At 45.9% G+C, this 17467-nt stretch overlaps 1 protein-coding gene across 4 annotated transcripts in view; it reads right to left on the bottom strand.

Moving 5' to 3' along the window:
• Positions 1-17467, bottom strand: part of LMF1 (lipase maturation factor 1) — a 716474-nt gene that overhangs the window by 457030 nt on the left and 241977 nt on the right. For all 4 annotated transcript variants that reach the window (XM_068244158.1, XM_068244160.1, XM_068244159.1 and 1 more), the window contains exon 5: positions 8255-8320. In XM_068244158.1, the coding sequence (XP_068100259.1) occupies positions 8255-8320 (66 nt within the window). The remainder of the gene's footprint in view (positions 1-8254; positions 8321-17467) is intronic.

Raw genomic sequence — 17467 nt, 5'->3', positions numbered from 1 at the left:
TTGAGAGGATGAAGAAAAGCATGGAGCGGAAGTCCAGCTGTGAAACAGGAAGTATCGTGAGGATGGAGCAATGCAGCAAGAGGTAAACACCCGGGTAAATTATCTCTCACTGCCATGGTTCTCTCCCTGGCCGTGAAACTGTGCTCGCTCATACTTAACTGGGACTCTAGTGCTGCAAGGCAAGAGTACTAACCACTTAGCCAAAGAGCTAGTGCAGCATGTGCTAGGTGGCTTGATCGCTCCACAAATGCTCCAGGACCCTTGATTGAGATCTAGCTCATTCATGTGGGTTCCCATCTATTCTGGGACAGGAATCTATCTGATGTGTGCCACACACTAGTAACAGATTTACAATAGATTTCAGAATGAAATCTATCTAAATGCATTATTGAACTATTAGATCCAATGCAACTCTATGCGCCATTGATCTGCTGCCAGCAGCAGATCGACCTAGATTTTCCATCCTGTCAGATCAAATTGATCAAAATTGGCCACAAATCGATCAATAGATTTGACAGAATTGATTTCCGATCGATCAATTGATTCCATGGGATCGATCGATGGCTGAAATTAACCAGTGTATGGGTCCCTTAAGAGGGATGATAATATACAGTGCAGCGGTGGGAAGGGATCAGCGGTCTTCACTTATATAATAACACGTATTGTGATATACGGTCTAAACAGGTTTGCCCTAAAGTAGAGCAGTCCTTTAAAAACTGGAGAAAAGAAGAGAATAAAGAAGCCGTCTACTTCTGCTTTTCATGTATCGGGAGTGCTCCACTAACCTCGGCTTGTTTCAGGTGACAGGTTCACTTTAATACAGAGGAAGGAGGAGTAATCCCTCTGGCTAGAGCAGCAGCGCATAAATTGTGGAACTGAACATCATGTCGTGACCAAAATAAGCTTTCTTCCCATCAAAGACAAATTCCCCAAGTTAAATTTAAAGCTCTCTCTTTATTTCCTCATTCTTTCCTTTATTTTGGGGAACTCTGCTAATCACGGATTAGGCAGCCATAAAACACAACAAACACAATGGCCTGATAGTGCCGCATGTCCACCCTCCGGTCCGGCCACAGAGGATCTTGTGACCTCTTAAAGCAAACTCGCAATATATAATGCTGGTACACACCATGCAATTTCCTGTCAGAAAGACGGATCAAATCATTATTTATTTCCAACAGGTCAGATCATTTTTTTTTAGCAATTTTGTATAGAAGTCAGAGGAAAATCGGTCAGAAAAACGATCGGGGATCAGATCGGACCTGTCGGAAATAATGGATTTGACCAGTTTATCTGGCTGGACGTTGCATGGTGTGTACCAGGCAGTAGTTAAGCATATGTCTAGGCGCAGGGAGGGGCTCATACAGTATTCAGTGTGGCCATGAGATGTGACTGATCTTATTAAAGAGGCACTGTAGTGACATATAGTAGAATATAGTAAATTATTTTGGACTAGTTATTTAGCCCGTTACATAAGAGGGCGCTAGAGGACAGAGGCACACTGCCCTGCACAGCACACACGGACACCTCAATACAGAAACCAGGTATCTTAGGATACCCACTTTTACAGGTAACTGTCTTGGTTTCAGCATCCCATTGCTGAAACACTTCCTATGTCTATATATTGCTGTATACTGGTGTATAGTCCTGCTCTCCCAGTGATGCTTAATCTAGGCTGCTTAGCTATGTGGTATTCATCTTCCAGAGCATTCTGGGAGACTAGGCATTATCTTCACTGGCTTTGGAGCTCTCAGAGACAAATATTCCACAAAGATCACCTGCCAGCAGCAAAGATGACGCCATGTGATAAAATTCAGAATGTAAATCAGGGAGAGGAGGGATTTTTAGGGTTAGGAGTCAGGAAGGGGGCTTTTAGGGTTAGGCATCCAGAAGGGGGGGGGTTAGGGTTAGGCATCCAGAGAGTGGGGGTTAGGGTCAGGCGTCAGGAAGGGGGGGGGGGGTTTAGGGTTAGGCATCCAGAAGGGGGGTTTAGGGTTAGGCATCAGGAAGGGAGGTTTTAGGGTAAGGTGTCAGGAAGGAGGGTTTTAGGGTTAGGTGTCAGGAAGGGGGGCTTAGGGTTAGGCATCAGGAAGGGAGGTTTTAGGGTTAGGTGTCAGGAAGGGGGGTTTTAGGGGATTAGGTTTGGTTGTAGTAAAATATCTAACATTTAACAATGCTTTACTATCACCATTAGCACTGCAAATATTTCTTAGTTTTCTTTGGCGTTCAATTCGCAACAGTATTTATCGCTTAGACTTATATCGACTTTTCCTTGCGCCCCTATTTCATGCACGTGCTATAGACACAAGATGACAGATAATATGAAATGTTCACTTACTAGATCAGGACCCATGGCTGAGTGCTTCAAGAACCCCTTCTCTGATCAGGACTGTTCTTTCCTTACTATCTCCATAATGGTGATAGGATCGTTCAGCAAAGCCAAGTGTTCCTCTCCAGTACAAGATGCCCATATCCTTTAAAGGGATACTGTAGGGGGGTCGGGGGAAAATGAGCTGAACTTACCTGGGGCTTCTAATGGTCCCCCGCAGACATCCTGTGTTGGCGCAGCCACTCCCCAATGCTCCGGCCCCGCCTCCGGTTCACTTCTGGAATTTCTGACTTTAAAGTCAGAAAAACCACTGCGCCTGCGTTGCCGTGTCCTCGATCCCGCTGATGTCATCAAGAGCGCACAGCGCAGGCCCAGTATGGTCTGTGTCTGCGCAGTACACTCCTGGTGACATCAGCGGGAGCGAGGACACGGCAACGCAGGCACAGTGGTTTTCTGACTTTAAAGTCAGAAATTCCAGAAGTGAACCGGAGGCGGGGCCGGAGCATTGGGGAGTGGCTGCGCCAACACAGGATGTCTGCGGGGGACCATTAGAAGCCCCGGGTAAGTTCAGCTCATTTTCCCCCGACCCCCCTACAGTATCCCTTTAAAGGCTCGTACACGCGTGCAACTTTTCCGCCCAACTATTGTTCAAATTTGGTCTGTTGAAGTTGGGCGTGTGCACGCATAAAAAATGACGGGCGACTGATGACCAACGGTTTGCCCCCCAATCCAACTGATGGATCAACTCACATGACTGGGCTGATATCGTGCAGTTGGCCGTGCGCTTTTGTTGGACGTGTACAAGGCTTTAGAGACACAAAATCACCTGGATAATTTTTAGCAAAGCCAGCCAGTGCCAAGTTTATAACATAAACTGGCCTCATCGAGAACAATCGAGTTAACAATGCCCTGACATTTTCCCTGGAGTTCTAAAGTTAGATGTTGCTAGAATAGATGTTCTCCTTATAAAAAAATAAAATAAAACTGAATAATTACATCAATATGTCAATGGAACATAGATTTCGCATATCAACTCCTTGTCTGCTGATATCTATATTGAAAGGTACACTGTGTTGATCCAGTTAAAAGATCAATGTCTGCAAGATACTGATTGTTTACCAGATGGAGAGAAGATGACCAGCTTGTGGACTGGACATGGTAAGGCAATGCAGTCTTCAGGAAAATACAGTTATTACAGTGCATATACGATAAGTAATAGCGATTAACTGCAGTCCCCGGTTAATGAACGAGATAGGGACTGTAGGAATGTTCTTAACTGTCTATAAGTTGAAACATTGCGCCATTCCAGTCCCCTGTACTTCCTCTATGTCCCCCTGTGCCCCCAGTTTCCCCCTCTGTGTAACGTCTGTTTCCCCAGTGCCTTCAGTGTCCCCCTCTGTGCAACGTCTGTTTCCCCTGCCTTCGGTGTCACCTTCCATGACACATCTGTTTCCCTGTATCTCGATTGTCCTCTTCTTTGTCATCTTTACTCCTTTGTACCTTCAGTGTCCCACTCTGTACCATGTCGTCGTCCCCACCTGTGTCCTCCTGTGCTACAGAGGCGTAACAATAGGGGCTGCAAAGGATGCAGCCGTGGGGGAGCCTGGGGCCAGCCCAGTGCCGATTTTGAGGGCAGGAGGGGGTGCAGCTCTTGATGGGGGAACAATGGCCACAGAGCGGGATCCCCAGTCAGTGCTTTCCCCTTCATCGGTAACTTCAGCATGAAGCAGGCATGGAATGCGGACATAGCTCTTCTGCATTCCATGCAGTGGTTATATTGCTTATAAGGAAGTAGCATCAGGTACTTCAGAAAATAACCACCGGCGCATGGAACGCGGAGTGAGGTCCGAGCCCCAAGGTGAGGGAACGGGGGATTGGGCGCCCCTCCCTGCCACTCTGTGGCCATTCCCCCCCCCCCATCTTCTTTTCCCCACTCCTGGCTTAGCTATACTGGGGCCACCTATACCTGGCTATACTGGGGGCACCTATACCTAGCTATACTGGGGTCACCTATACCTAGTTATGCTGGGGGTACCTATACCTAGCTATACTGGGGGCACCTATACCTAGCTATACAGGGGGCACATATACCTGGCTATACTTGGGACACACATATACCTGGCTATACTGGGGACACACACATACCTGGCTATACTGGGGACACACATATACCTGGCTATACAGGGGGCACATATACCTGGCTATACTTGGGACACACATATACCTGGCTATACTGGGGACACACATATACCTGGCTATACTGGGGACACACATATACCTGGCTATACTGGGGACACACATATACCTGGCTATACTTGGGACACACATATACCTGGCTATACTGGGGACACACATATACCTGGCTATACTGGGGACACACATATACCTGGCTATACTGGGGACACACATATACCTGGCTATACTTGGGACACACATATACCTGGCTATACTGGGGACACACATATACCTGGCTATACTGGGGACACACATATACCTGGCTATACTGGGGACACACATATACCTGGCTATACTGGACACACACATATACCTGGCTATACTGGACACACACATATACCTGGCTATACTGGACACACACATATACCTGGCTATACTGGGGACACACATATACCTGGCTATACTGGGGACACACATATACCTGGCTATACTGGACACACACATATACCTGGCTATACTGGGGACACACATATACCTGGCTATACTGGACACACACATATACCTGGCTATACTGGACACACACATATACCTGGCTATACTGGACACACACATATACCTGGCTATACTGGACACACACATATACCTGGCTATACTGGGGACACACATATACCTGGCTATACTGGGGACACACATATACCTGGCTATACTGGGGACACACATATACCTGGCTATACTGGGGACACACATATACCTGGCTATACTGGGGACACACATATACCTGGCTATACTGGGGACACACATATACCTGGCTATACTGGGGACACACATATACCTGGCTATACTGGGGACACACATATACCTGGCTATACTGGGGACAACTATACCTGTCTATACTGGGGGGCACCTATACCTGTCTATACTGCGGTCATCTATGCCTGGCTATACTGGGGTCACCTAAACCTGGCCATACTGGGGGCACCTATACTTGGGGGGGGCTCCCATCCAAAGTTTTGCAAGGGGGGGGAGCAGTGATTTCTAGTTATGCCCCTGCTGTGCTACCTCTGCAACTTCCAGAGTGTCCCAGCAGTGGATCGCAGTTTTGTTTTAAAATGTATAAAATGTGTATGCAGAACTTGGAATTCGCTATATAATATAGTGTACTGCAGCAAATAGTCATTTTAATGAGTTTAAAGAAATGTTTTCATAGGATGTTTTTTAAATTATATTTTTCTAAATCTACAAGGTCTTTTTTGGGGGAAAAAAATGTTGGCTTGTTTGCACGGAATCAAATTTCACATTTTCGCTGGTAAGTTGGGCGTACGTAAGTCGGGGACTCCCTTATATCCCATTTAAGATGCCTCATAGCTCAATAGACATGGTCATAAATTTCTGCTTGAGCCGAGGCTACAGTGCTCGTCACAGTGGCCCAGACAGGATTATCTTCATGGTACTCTTAGGCCAGATCAATGATCTGGTGATGGAGCCTGGAGAGGCCAGGAGCCCAGGACACACTGCAGTCCTGCAGGAAAGCTGGTGATATTACTACCTTAAGTGCTACACGCCAATTACTAGTTAGGTCTGCAGAGAGACTACTGTCCCTGTGGCTCTGTCACACAGTCACCCCCCTGGTGAGAGACAAAGGTCTGGGCTTCTGAGGCAGCCTTGGGATATAATCACAGGCAATCCATAAAATAAGGTGACTGCAGTCACTGCTGGCTGTGCAATATGTGTAATGCATTCCAGAGAGAGCAGCGCTGGCTATCAGTCACCCAGGAGTGACATGATCAGGTAATGAAGAGGTAACACAGAATGAATCATGTACATCCCAACACCATAAACGGATCCTCTACTAAATCCTAACTTCAAGAAAACAGGAATTCAGTAACAGTGTAGAGACTAAATAAGCCCAAAGTTGGCATATTCACAAAGAAAGGATGGTGTAAGTCATTAGTATCGCCTCTGTAACAGAACTTTTTAACTTTAAAAATCCCTCTCCTGTCACGGTGCAGCTATCCTTGCAGACTTGACATCCAATGGTAAAGTAGAGCGGAGGCGAACATCCAGCTATAATACATGCTCTATATCAAAATCATTAACATTTCAGAATACAGTTCCACGACTAAGGAGAGAGGTACAAAGCAGTGGGAGTCAACAGCCGTGTTGTGCCATTGGGGTGTGGCGCTTCGTCCTGATGAAGCGCCATGCCCTTATGGAGCGAAACAGCTGCTGACCCCCACTTCTTTGTACCTCTCTCTTTAGGGCCCTTTCACACTGGTGCCCTTTCCCACTGCCGCAGCCTATTGTAACCCTATTTATTGTATTTATAAAGCGCCAACATATTGCGCATGTTCATACTTCCCACATTGCGGTTTGCTGCGCTGAAGTGCTCAATATAACGATATCGCAGAACAACGTTACAGTGCATCTCCTGCCGCGACCTGCAGGGATCTTTATCAGCCCGGAAGTCATGCTAGTCTATAGCGACACAGGTTTTTTTTTTAAAGTTGACATCGCGACGTCACAATACGCTTCCGTGCACTTCCGCATACCCAAAGCAGGAAGTGACCACAAGTGCGTGTCACTTCCTGCTTGGCCGAATGCCAGACAGGGAACACCATGTACTAGCACGGTGTTCCATGAAGGCCTGTTTTTGGCAGTGCAGTGCGGCGGATGGGATGCACCGCATTGCTGACGCCAAGAAACAGTGAGAAACTATCTTTAGTCGTGGTACTGTAACCTGCTATTTTAATGATTTTGGAATAAAGCAAGTTTTATAGCTGGATGTACACCTCCGCTCTACTTTACCAATGGATATACCCATTTACCTTGGAAAGCTGCACTCCCCTGAAACTAATTGAACACCTCCCAGTGCACAGGTACTTCTATTGCTGTTTCAATGTCCTTGCAGACTTGCATTGACCCTGTAGTGAGAAGGATGTGGAGAATGCTTTGTGCACTTCCTTTTAGCATACATGCAAATATGGTGCTGAGAAATTTGGGCGCAGGGTGAAGCCGTACAACGTCTCACCTTGCTCCTGCAAAAGTTCTGGCAGTGTTATTTACCATTCCCCCTTCAGGACGACTTGGACTCAGAGGAAAGGCGTAATTCGTCCACCAGCTGTCTCTGGTGGCTGAACTACGCTGTTTTTAAAGTCATTTGGGCTCTGTCTGCGTATTGTGCAGCCAAATTTCCCTGAGCCATTTTCCGCTGTTTCGTCGTTTCAACCCTTTCCGATCCTTTTTCCCAATCGCCCGTGTAGGTGATCAGGAAAAGGATCAGTGGTGGTATTCCGGAGGCTCTATACCTAGCGACAGTGGTGGGGGCAGGCATCAGTGGTGTGAGGTAACGCCAGTGACAGCTCACAGGCTGTAGAAACCAGAAGGACTTCAGGGGTCTGCCCAGAAAAAGAAAGTGGGGGACACAAGAAGAAAGACGGGTACTCACAATGCCCCCACACCCAGCTAGGTCTCTGATCTGTGGGCGTGCCAATGTTTTTAGGAGGCAGGCATGGAGGACGGGAGCCAATTAACGGCCACAGAGTCCAGCAGCTGGGACATTCGGCAGCCCACCTGGGACAGGGGACCCCGATTCTAGGACATGTCTCAGGTAAACTGGGACGTCTGGTCCCTTTTAAACATGGGACTTTTGCATCATATAACTTTACTATACAAATAATAACAATACAGCTCGCTCAGTGAAGCACACAGCAGTCCACTCCATTGCTGCAGCTACTGACAGCATCCCCTTACCTCATAGTGGTAGTTCATGCAGGTCAGGTCCAGCCAACATCGGTCTCCTCGTATTTTAATCAAGCCCTGAAAAAAGTAATAGAGAAAAACACAATGTAAGAGGTCACAAGTAGCCATACATCTGTCAGAGGAACTGAAGTAAGGGCAGGCATACGCGGACTAAATTTCATACAAAATAAGTAAATGCATTTAGTTGATTTAGTCTAGTGATCTACAAACTTGGCTCTACAGCTGTTAAGAAACTACAAGTCCCACAATGCATTTGCCTTGATCATGACTGTGGCTGTCAGGCTCCTGCAATGCATTGTGGGACTTGTAGTTCCTTAACAGCTGGAGAGCCAAATTTGCAGATTACGGATTTGTCAGATCAAACCAATTTTAAGGGTTTTAAAACAAACCTGAGGTGAAGGAACTCTCTTGTCCCTTCATTCCACCAATGTCCCCCATTCAAAATTTGCGTCTGACTGTGTCCTCGGGACTCTTTATTCAGGCTTCGGAAGTACTCTGGGACCTATTACTCCCAAAGCCTGCCCAAGGAGGGCCGAAAACTTATTTGACCTTCTGGTCAAATAACGTTACGGGTGGGGCAATAGGGGGGGGGCGTAGCAATAGGGGGTGCAGAGGTAGTGACCGCGTAGGCGCCCTTGGGTCAGAGGGGCCCCAAAGGGCCCTCCCTCAACTACAGAATTAGCTCTTTATTCGTCCTGTGCTCATAGCTAAACACCCAGATTCTCTAAACAGCTACAGACCTGTCTCAAACCTCCCCTTTCTGGGAAAAGTTATTGAAAAGGCTGTCTACCTCCAACTTGAAGCCAGGCTCTCCAGAAACAACATCCTTGACCCTCTTCAATCTGGCTTCAGGAAATATCACAGCTATGAAACAGCCCTCACCCAGATTTGCAATGATCTGCTCATTGCAAGAGACAAGGGTCAATGTTCCATCCTGATTTTGCTCGACCTCTCAGCGGCTTTTGACACAGTCGATCATGAAATCTTGCTCAACAGGCTACAAGAGTACTGTGGCATAGATGGCATTGTTCTCCGGTGGTTCAACTCCTTCCTGGCTGGCAGAACACAAAGAGTAGCCTTAGGGCCCTTCCTCTCCAACCCTGTACCACTAAAATACGGTGTTCCTCAGGGCGCAATATTATCCCCTTTACTTTTCACCATATACATGCTGCCACTTGGAGAAATCATACAAAAACATGGCCTGACATATCATTGCTATGCTGATGACACCCAGATATATTTGTCATTCAAATCTGGCGTCACAGACCCTACTCCACAAATAAACGCATGCTTAGCTGAGCTTCAGGAGTGGATGAATAATAATTGGCTAAAACTTAATGCTGACAAAACTGAGGTTCTTGTTATCGAGGGCCAGGGCTCAACAGCAAAGCAGCTCCAGTCTCAACCAACACCGCTAAGGATAGGGAGCTCAGACCTGAACAACTCAGACTGTGTGCGCAGCCTGGGAGTACTGATTGATGGGAAATTAAGCTTCAGGAAACAAATCTCAGCTGTTGTGAAACATTCCTTCTTTCACCTAAGGAATATTGCAAGGATTAAACACCTAATTCCTTCAGAGGATCTTCCAACCCTAGTTCATGCCTTCGTCACATCAAGGTTAGACTACTGCAACGTCCTCTACACAGGGCTGCATAAGAAAGACTTACGCCGCCTGCAATTAGTACAGAATGCCGCCGCAAGGCTGTTAATGAGCCAACCCCGCCATTGCCACATAACACCAACCCTGTGCTCACTCCACTGGCTACCGATAAAATGGAGAATTCTGTTTAAATCCTTGCACAATCTGGGCCCTGGATACCTGAAGGACTTGTTGCAACTGCATCACACCCCCCACAATCTTAGATCAAAAGCCCGCAACACCTTGGTCACCCCCAGAGTACACCTCAAAACCTTTGGAGGCAGAGCCTTTTGTCATGCTACCCCTACACTTTGGAACTCCCTGCCACACCCAATCAAGACAGCTCCATCCCTGGAAGCATTTAAGTCTAAACTGAAAACCTACCTCTTCAGTCTGCCATTCATGAACATCTGACTATCTCCTCTGTAACACAACGCAGCCTGCAACCCTGTATTAATCTGAGACATAACTATGCGCTTTGAGTCCTATGGGAGAAAAGCGCTTTACAAATGTTATTGTATTATTGTATAGTAATAACTTCTATAGATACTTCGAATAGTGGTAATCATTAACAAGCTGTTTCCCCTCCCATTCTGCACCTCTGACACTGTAGTTGCCATAGTCAGGTTCTGGTGCGCCGTATCAATTGTTATGTATAGAGTGCTTGGGGGGGCCCCATTGTAAAATTTACTTCGGGGCCCACAGCTCCTTAGCTACGCTACTGTATAGGGGATAGAGGACACGTAGAGAGGAGCGGGACGGCTCTATGGGATACAAAGCCTTCACGCTTCTTAGGCAAGTATCTAACTTTTTCTTTTTTTTCACTTCAGGTTTACTTTAAATAAAAATGGCCAATGAGTTGCTAGTAATTTAAAAAAACAACTGTAATGAGAGACATATGGAGGCTGCCATATTTATTTCATTTTAAGCAACACCAGTTGCCTGGGCTGTCCTGCTGATCCTCTGCCTCTAATACTATTAGCCATAAACCCTGAACAGAAGGTATTTGTGATTATTGAGGTTGGAGTGAGCATATGAGGTGTCCCACAAAGCATCACTGCTGAATATGCAAATGTCCCTGACAGCTAAACACACCTCCAGAACCGCTGGAATGCAATGATGTCTCCGCTTGTTAATTGTACAGAGCGAAACAAATTCAACATGCATATAGACTGTTTCGGATTGGTTAATCCTCATCAGTGCAGTCTGTAATGCATGTTGGATTAGCGTGGCTCTGCAATAGTAACAAGCTGACACATCATTGCATTCCAGCGGTTCTGGAGGTGTGGCTAGCTTACAGAGACAGCAAAGGGACAATTTGCATATTCAGCAGTGATGCATCGTGGGACACCCCATATGCTCACGCCAACCTGAATAATCGCAAATACCTTCTGTTTTAAAGCGGGACTGTAGATATAAAATAAATACATTGTTTCACTTACCTGTGGCTTCCCCAAGTCCCCAGCAGCCGTCTTGTCCCATGCCGCTCATCAACGAGCCTTCGTTCTCCCGCCGCCAGCTACTTTCGGTTTTGCCGCCGGGCCACTGCGCCTGCGCGGCTCTGGCCACGCGTATCCTTTCTTCGCGTTCCCCGCTATTGCAGAGGGGAACGAGAAGAAAGGATACGCTTGGCCAGAGCCGTGCTGGCATTGACTTACAAGTCGAGGTACGGGACGGAGCGGCGGCGGTGGAACGGAGACTCGTGGAGGAACAGCGCGGGACACGACAGCTGCTGGGGGATTGGGGAAGCCCCAGGTAAGTGAAACAATGTGTTTATTTTATATCTACAGTTCCGCTTTAAGAAGGCAACATTTTGTTTTGCATAGCATTTTAATAAGAGGGCGTTTTGGTCCCTTTTTAGCCCCTTACACACTCCTAGGAGTTCTGGTTCACCATGAGCTTGCTGGGCAGTCTGTAACTCTGATTAAAGGTGGCCACACACCATACAACTTTTTTTCAATTTCTTTTAAATTCAAGGATTAAAATCAATTTTTCTGATTGTAACAGTTAAAGAGAACCCGAGGTGTGTTTAAAGAATGTTATCTGCATACAGAGGCTGGATCTGCCTATACAGCCCAGCCTCTGTTGCTATCACAAACCCCCCTAAGGTCCCCCTGCACTCTGCAATCCCTCATAAATCACAGCCACGCTGTGAGGCTGTGTTTACATCTGTAGTGTCAGTCTCAGCTGCTCCCCCGCCTCCTGCATAGCTCCAGTCCCTGCCCCCGTCCCTTCCCTCCAATCAGCAGGGAGGGAAGGGATGCAGGCGGGGACCGGAGTTCTGCAGGAGGCAGAGAGAGCAGCAGACTGACACTATAGAGATAAACACAGCCAGCTCTGACAAGCTGTTTGTCAGCAGCATGGCTGTGATTTATGGGGGATTGCAGAGTGCAGGGGGACCTTAGGGGGGTTTGGGATAGCAACAGAGGCTGGGCTGTATAGGCAGATCCAGCCTCTGTATGCAGATAATATTCTTCAAACCCACCTCGGGTTCTCTTTAAAAAATCAGACCAATCTACCACACACATGTTCAATTCTTCTCCAATTATGAAGAAGAAAAAAAAGATTGAGAACTGAGAAAATTACTTGGGTGCATATATGAAGAAATTAACGATCTTCCCTAAAACCAGTCAATTTTCATAAAAATTGATCGGAAAAATCCACCACTCCCTTGCAACTTATATAAAAAAAAACAGGGAATTGGATTGGATTTCTTGCTCAAATGAAAAAAAAAAAAAGCTTTCGATTTTTCAGAAAATCGGATCATTTAATTGCATCGTGTGTAGCCACCTTTATGTGGATAAAACTATCAGAATTAATTTTTAAATAATAATAAAACAATTAATCTGATCTGCAATGTTCTCCTGATAGGCCCCCTGGTTTCAGGCAGGGATTCCTGTGCACATGGAGGCCTGGAAATGATAAAAGTGTAATAAAGGGCCCAGCAGCAGCAGACACCTGGGCCAGGGTCAGCGGGGACATCTGCAGAGCATGCTCTGTGCCCCAGGCCAGCCCACTGTCTCCTGTCCGCTTTGATCAGGACTTAAACCGTTTGGCTGATTAGGATCACAATCTTCCTGATGAAGGAAGAGCTTGGCTGGTCAAAAGGCAGAGCTCAGGGCAGATGCACATGTGCACAACTACAATGCATGTCTTCACCTTCTCATTATCCTGCATCATCAGCTACAGAGGGGCGGCAATCATGCCCAGCACCCGCCAATAACCAGAGTAATAACAGGACCAAAGGAAACTTATCAGGTGTGAGCGATGAGGAACCGTCATCGAGATCATTTATAAGAGAATAGCGCTCGGGACACAAATCTCTGCTATACTGCAGGATATCAGGGCAGTCAGCGCATCTTCAGGGATCACAGCTTCTCATCTGCTCCAGCATCCATATGAACCCCTTCCACTCACACAATGCATGCACACAGCAATCAGAAACACAGACAGAATAAAAAGATTCTGAGCCCTGACCCTGAGCAGTGCCCTAAAAAAGACATTCGGACTTACCTGGGTCTTCCTGCAGCCCTCTGTAGTCCGTGAGGTCTCCCAGCATCCTCTTCTTCCTTTCTGCGGCGTCATCGCGCCGGTCACCATAAGCGCCCTGACTGGTTCTCTTAAGACTAAACCGCTCATGTGCAGGACACTTACAGCGTGATCATCGGGACCGTGGAAAGGAAGAAGCTTCAGGGGGACCTCAGGGACTACGGAGGGTTGGAGGAGGCCTGCTCAGGGTCCGTATAAGTTATTATTAAAACACCACATATCCATCTGTCCACGACTTGCTATGTTTACTTTCTTTTTATTGTTAAAATGTGGCCAGTAATTTATCGGTCTTGATGTGCCAGACTGATATGCTACCATTATTATTTATTGGATTTATATAGTGCCAACATATTACGCAGCACTGTATAGGTTGTATACGGTAAGTTTATCTGCGTGGGTTTCCTCCGGGTACTCTGGTTTCCTCCAACATCCCAAAAACATACAGAGAAGTTAATTGTCTTGCCCCTAAACTGTCCCTAGACTACAGTACATACACTGCACAATACATACATAGACATATGGCTATGGTAGGGATTAGATTGTGAGCCCCTCTCTAAGGGACACATAAAGGGAACCTGAAGCGAGTAAAATTATTAAAATAAACACATTATGTACCTGCAAATAAATATTACATACTAACCTCACCGTCAGTCCCTCTCAGAAGCTCACCATTATCTTCTTACAGTGATCCCTTCCAGTTCTGACAATATTTTGTCAGAACTGAAATATACCAGTTGCTGTCAGTTATATATCAGCAGCTGTCAGTTACAACTGAATGTGCAAGGTAATGTCCATGTTTCCCTATGGCTCAACTGTGGGAGAGGAGGGGGCACTACCTTCCTACCTATACTGGGCACTGTACTAGCTATACTGGGGCACTATGCTGGGCACTACCTACCTATACTGGGCACTACCTACCTATACTGGGCGCTATACTGGGCACTACCTACCTATACTGGGCACTATACTAACTATAATGGGATACTATACTGGGCACTACCTACCTATACTGGGCACTATACTAGCTATACTGGGGCTCTATACTGGACACTACCTACCTATACTGGGCACTATACTAGCTATACAGGGCACTATACTAGCTAAACTGGGGCACTACCTACCCATACTGGGCACTATACTAGCTAAAGTGGGGCACTACCTACCCATACTGGGCACTATACTAGCTATACTGGGGCACTATCTATCCATACTGGGCACTATACTAGCTATACTGGGGCACTATACTAGCTATACTGGGGCACTATACTAGCTATACTGGGGCACTATTCTAGCTATACTGGGGCACTATACTAGCTATACTGGGCACTATAATAGCTATACTGGGCACTATACTAGCTATACTGGGCACTATACTAGCTATACTGAGCACTATACTAGCTATACTGGGGCACTATACTAGCTATACTGGGCACTATACTAGCTGTACTGGGCACTATACTAGCTATACTGAGCACTATACTAGCTATACTGGGGCACTACCTACCCATACCGGACACTATACTAGGGCACTACCTACCCATACTGGGCACTATACTAGCTATACTGGGCACTATACTAGCTATACCGGGACACACTATGGGGATCACGCGGCCAGCATTTCCTACCCCCGGCTTATATGAGGGTCAATCATTTCCCCTGTTTTCTCAGGTAAAAGTTGGGGGTCGGCTAATATGCGGGTCGGCTTGCTTGCGAGTATATACGGTATTTATTTAATATGCTGATCATCCGACTCTATGTTTCTGACTGAAGTCTTACTGGATTAGCTGCATGCTTGTTTCATGTGCGTGAGTCAGACACTACTGCAGCCAATGAGAACAGCAGGTCTTCCAGGCAACTGATATTATTTAAAAGGAAATAAATATGGACATTTATCTTCCCTTTAACAACATTACTGGTTTTAGTGTTTATGCAATGGGGTCTATTCATTCTCAGTGCAGGCCATCTCAGCGCAGGGTGGAGACAAAAAACAAATTGTCTCGAGGGGACAAGTAATTTGGACACCGGTGGCCGAATGACTTTTTTATTTGTGCGGTGCCCGGCTTAAACTCTGTCTGCCCAAATCAGGCACGCAGCGCTGGTGCACAAACGATCAGCGCAGGGATGCACTGGAATCAGCTGATTCACATGCAAAGGGTTAATACTGATTTCAGAGCAGATAAGAACCTGGGATTTCCCTGCTTGAGGACCGGATAACTGCCCATCTACATTAGCGGAAGTGCCTGTAAGTGAAAGTCTAACTTCCCCCTAGGGCTGCTAGACCTTTCCTGAGTACCGTAAGGTTGCCCTCATTAACAGACAATCATTTAATGGTTATCTAGGTAAAAACAAGAGTGCTCTATACTACATTACATCAAATTTAATAAGCTGCAATGAGAAATTCATTTACAGGAAAATGTGTTAAAATGCGCGTATCATAGGTCTCCGGAACAGGATGCCCCTTCCGCCAGTGTATGTCTCTCCCCTCAGTGCCGTGGCCAGCAGCGTGGGTGCCTGGATGTCCAAAATAATTATGGCAGCATCTTTATCCCTTGTTGTCCTTCAGTTGTCCCTTTAGCCCAGTTTTGCATTGCAGTGGGGATGTGACGCTCCTGCTGCATCCCACTGCAACGCAAAAAATGACAAACACATGACCCCGATGCAGAGTGCGCCGACAGGGTAATCCGCATAGCACAACACCCCCCCCTCCCGCTCAACAACGATGTACTCTTTTCTGGGCAGAAAGTAAGTCACTGGGATTCCTGTCTTGCCGCGCATGCAGGACACACCGTGCTGCATTGTTTACACTATGTGCGTCTCCTACAGTCTCCCATTACCCCAAACACCGTGCATTAACCACTTATGTGGTTTAAGAAGGTATACCTACGTCCCAAAGGAATTAGTCAGTTGCAGCCAAGCCGCTCGCCTCCACTCATGAATCTAAGGCCCCGTGTCAATGAGATGCCACAGTCATTTGTAACCCTTCTAAGTAACATGTCCACACATTACTTCCTGTTAGCGTACTTATAGTACACTAATAGGAAATAATGTGCAAGGACATCTTGTGGCCAAATAGTAAAATTACACCTACATTAATTTATTTTAATACAAAGACCCACATATACATTTACATTTTACCCCTTACCTCCCACCCTCTCCCATAGTTACCTAAATTAATTATATGCATATAAAAAAAATACATAAATAGTTACCTTAGGGAGTGAACGTTATTAATATGTCTGTCAAAAGGGTATATTATTGTCATTTATGAAATTATGGGCTTGCAATTAGTGATGGATTCAAAATTGAAAAAATGCACCTTTATTTCCAAATAAAATATTGGCGCCATACATTGTACTAGGGAAATTTTTAAATGTTTTGATAACCAGGACAAATGAGCAAATAAAATGTGTGGGTTTTAATTACGGTAGCATGTATTTTAAAAACATAATGGCCGAAAACGGAGAAATAATGATTTTTTCCCATTTTTTTTCCTATTTTTTCCGTTAAAATGCATTTAGAATTAAATAATTCTTAGCAAAATGTACCACCTAAAGAAAGCCTAATTGGTGGTGAAAAAAAGATATAGATCGTTTAATTGTGATAAGTAGTAATGAAGTTATAGGCCAATGAGTGGAAGAAGCGCTGAAAGGTGAAAATTGCTCTGGTACAGAAGGGGAAAAATCCCTCAGTAGTGAAGTGGTTAAAAGGAACCTGAAGCGAGGAAAATTCTTTAAAATAAACACATGATGTAGCTTCAAATGAATATTACATACTTACCTCACCGTCAGTTCCTCTCAGAGGCTCACCATTTTCTTCTTACAGTGATCCCTTCCAGTTCTGACAATATTTTGTCAGAAATGAAATATACCAGTTGCTGTCAGTTATATACTAGCAGCTGTCAGTTACAACTGAATATGGAAGGTAATGTCCATGTTTCCCTATGGCTAAAGTGGGTGATATTACAGTTTAACAGTGTGCTGACCCGGAAGCTGTTAGGGGGTAATGGCCATTTTTAA

This window comes from Hyperolius riggenbachi, chromosome 7 (genome assembly GCF_040937935.1).
Source record: "Hyperolius riggenbachi isolate aHypRig1 chromosome 7, aHypRig1.pri, whole genome shotgun sequence".
Classification (NCBI taxonomy): Eukaryota; Metazoa; Chordata; class Amphibia; order Anura; family Hyperoliidae; genus Hyperolius; species Hyperolius riggenbachi.
The sequence above is the reverse complement of the archived record's forward strand: the minus strand, read 5'-3'. Positions and strand labels throughout refer to the sequence as shown.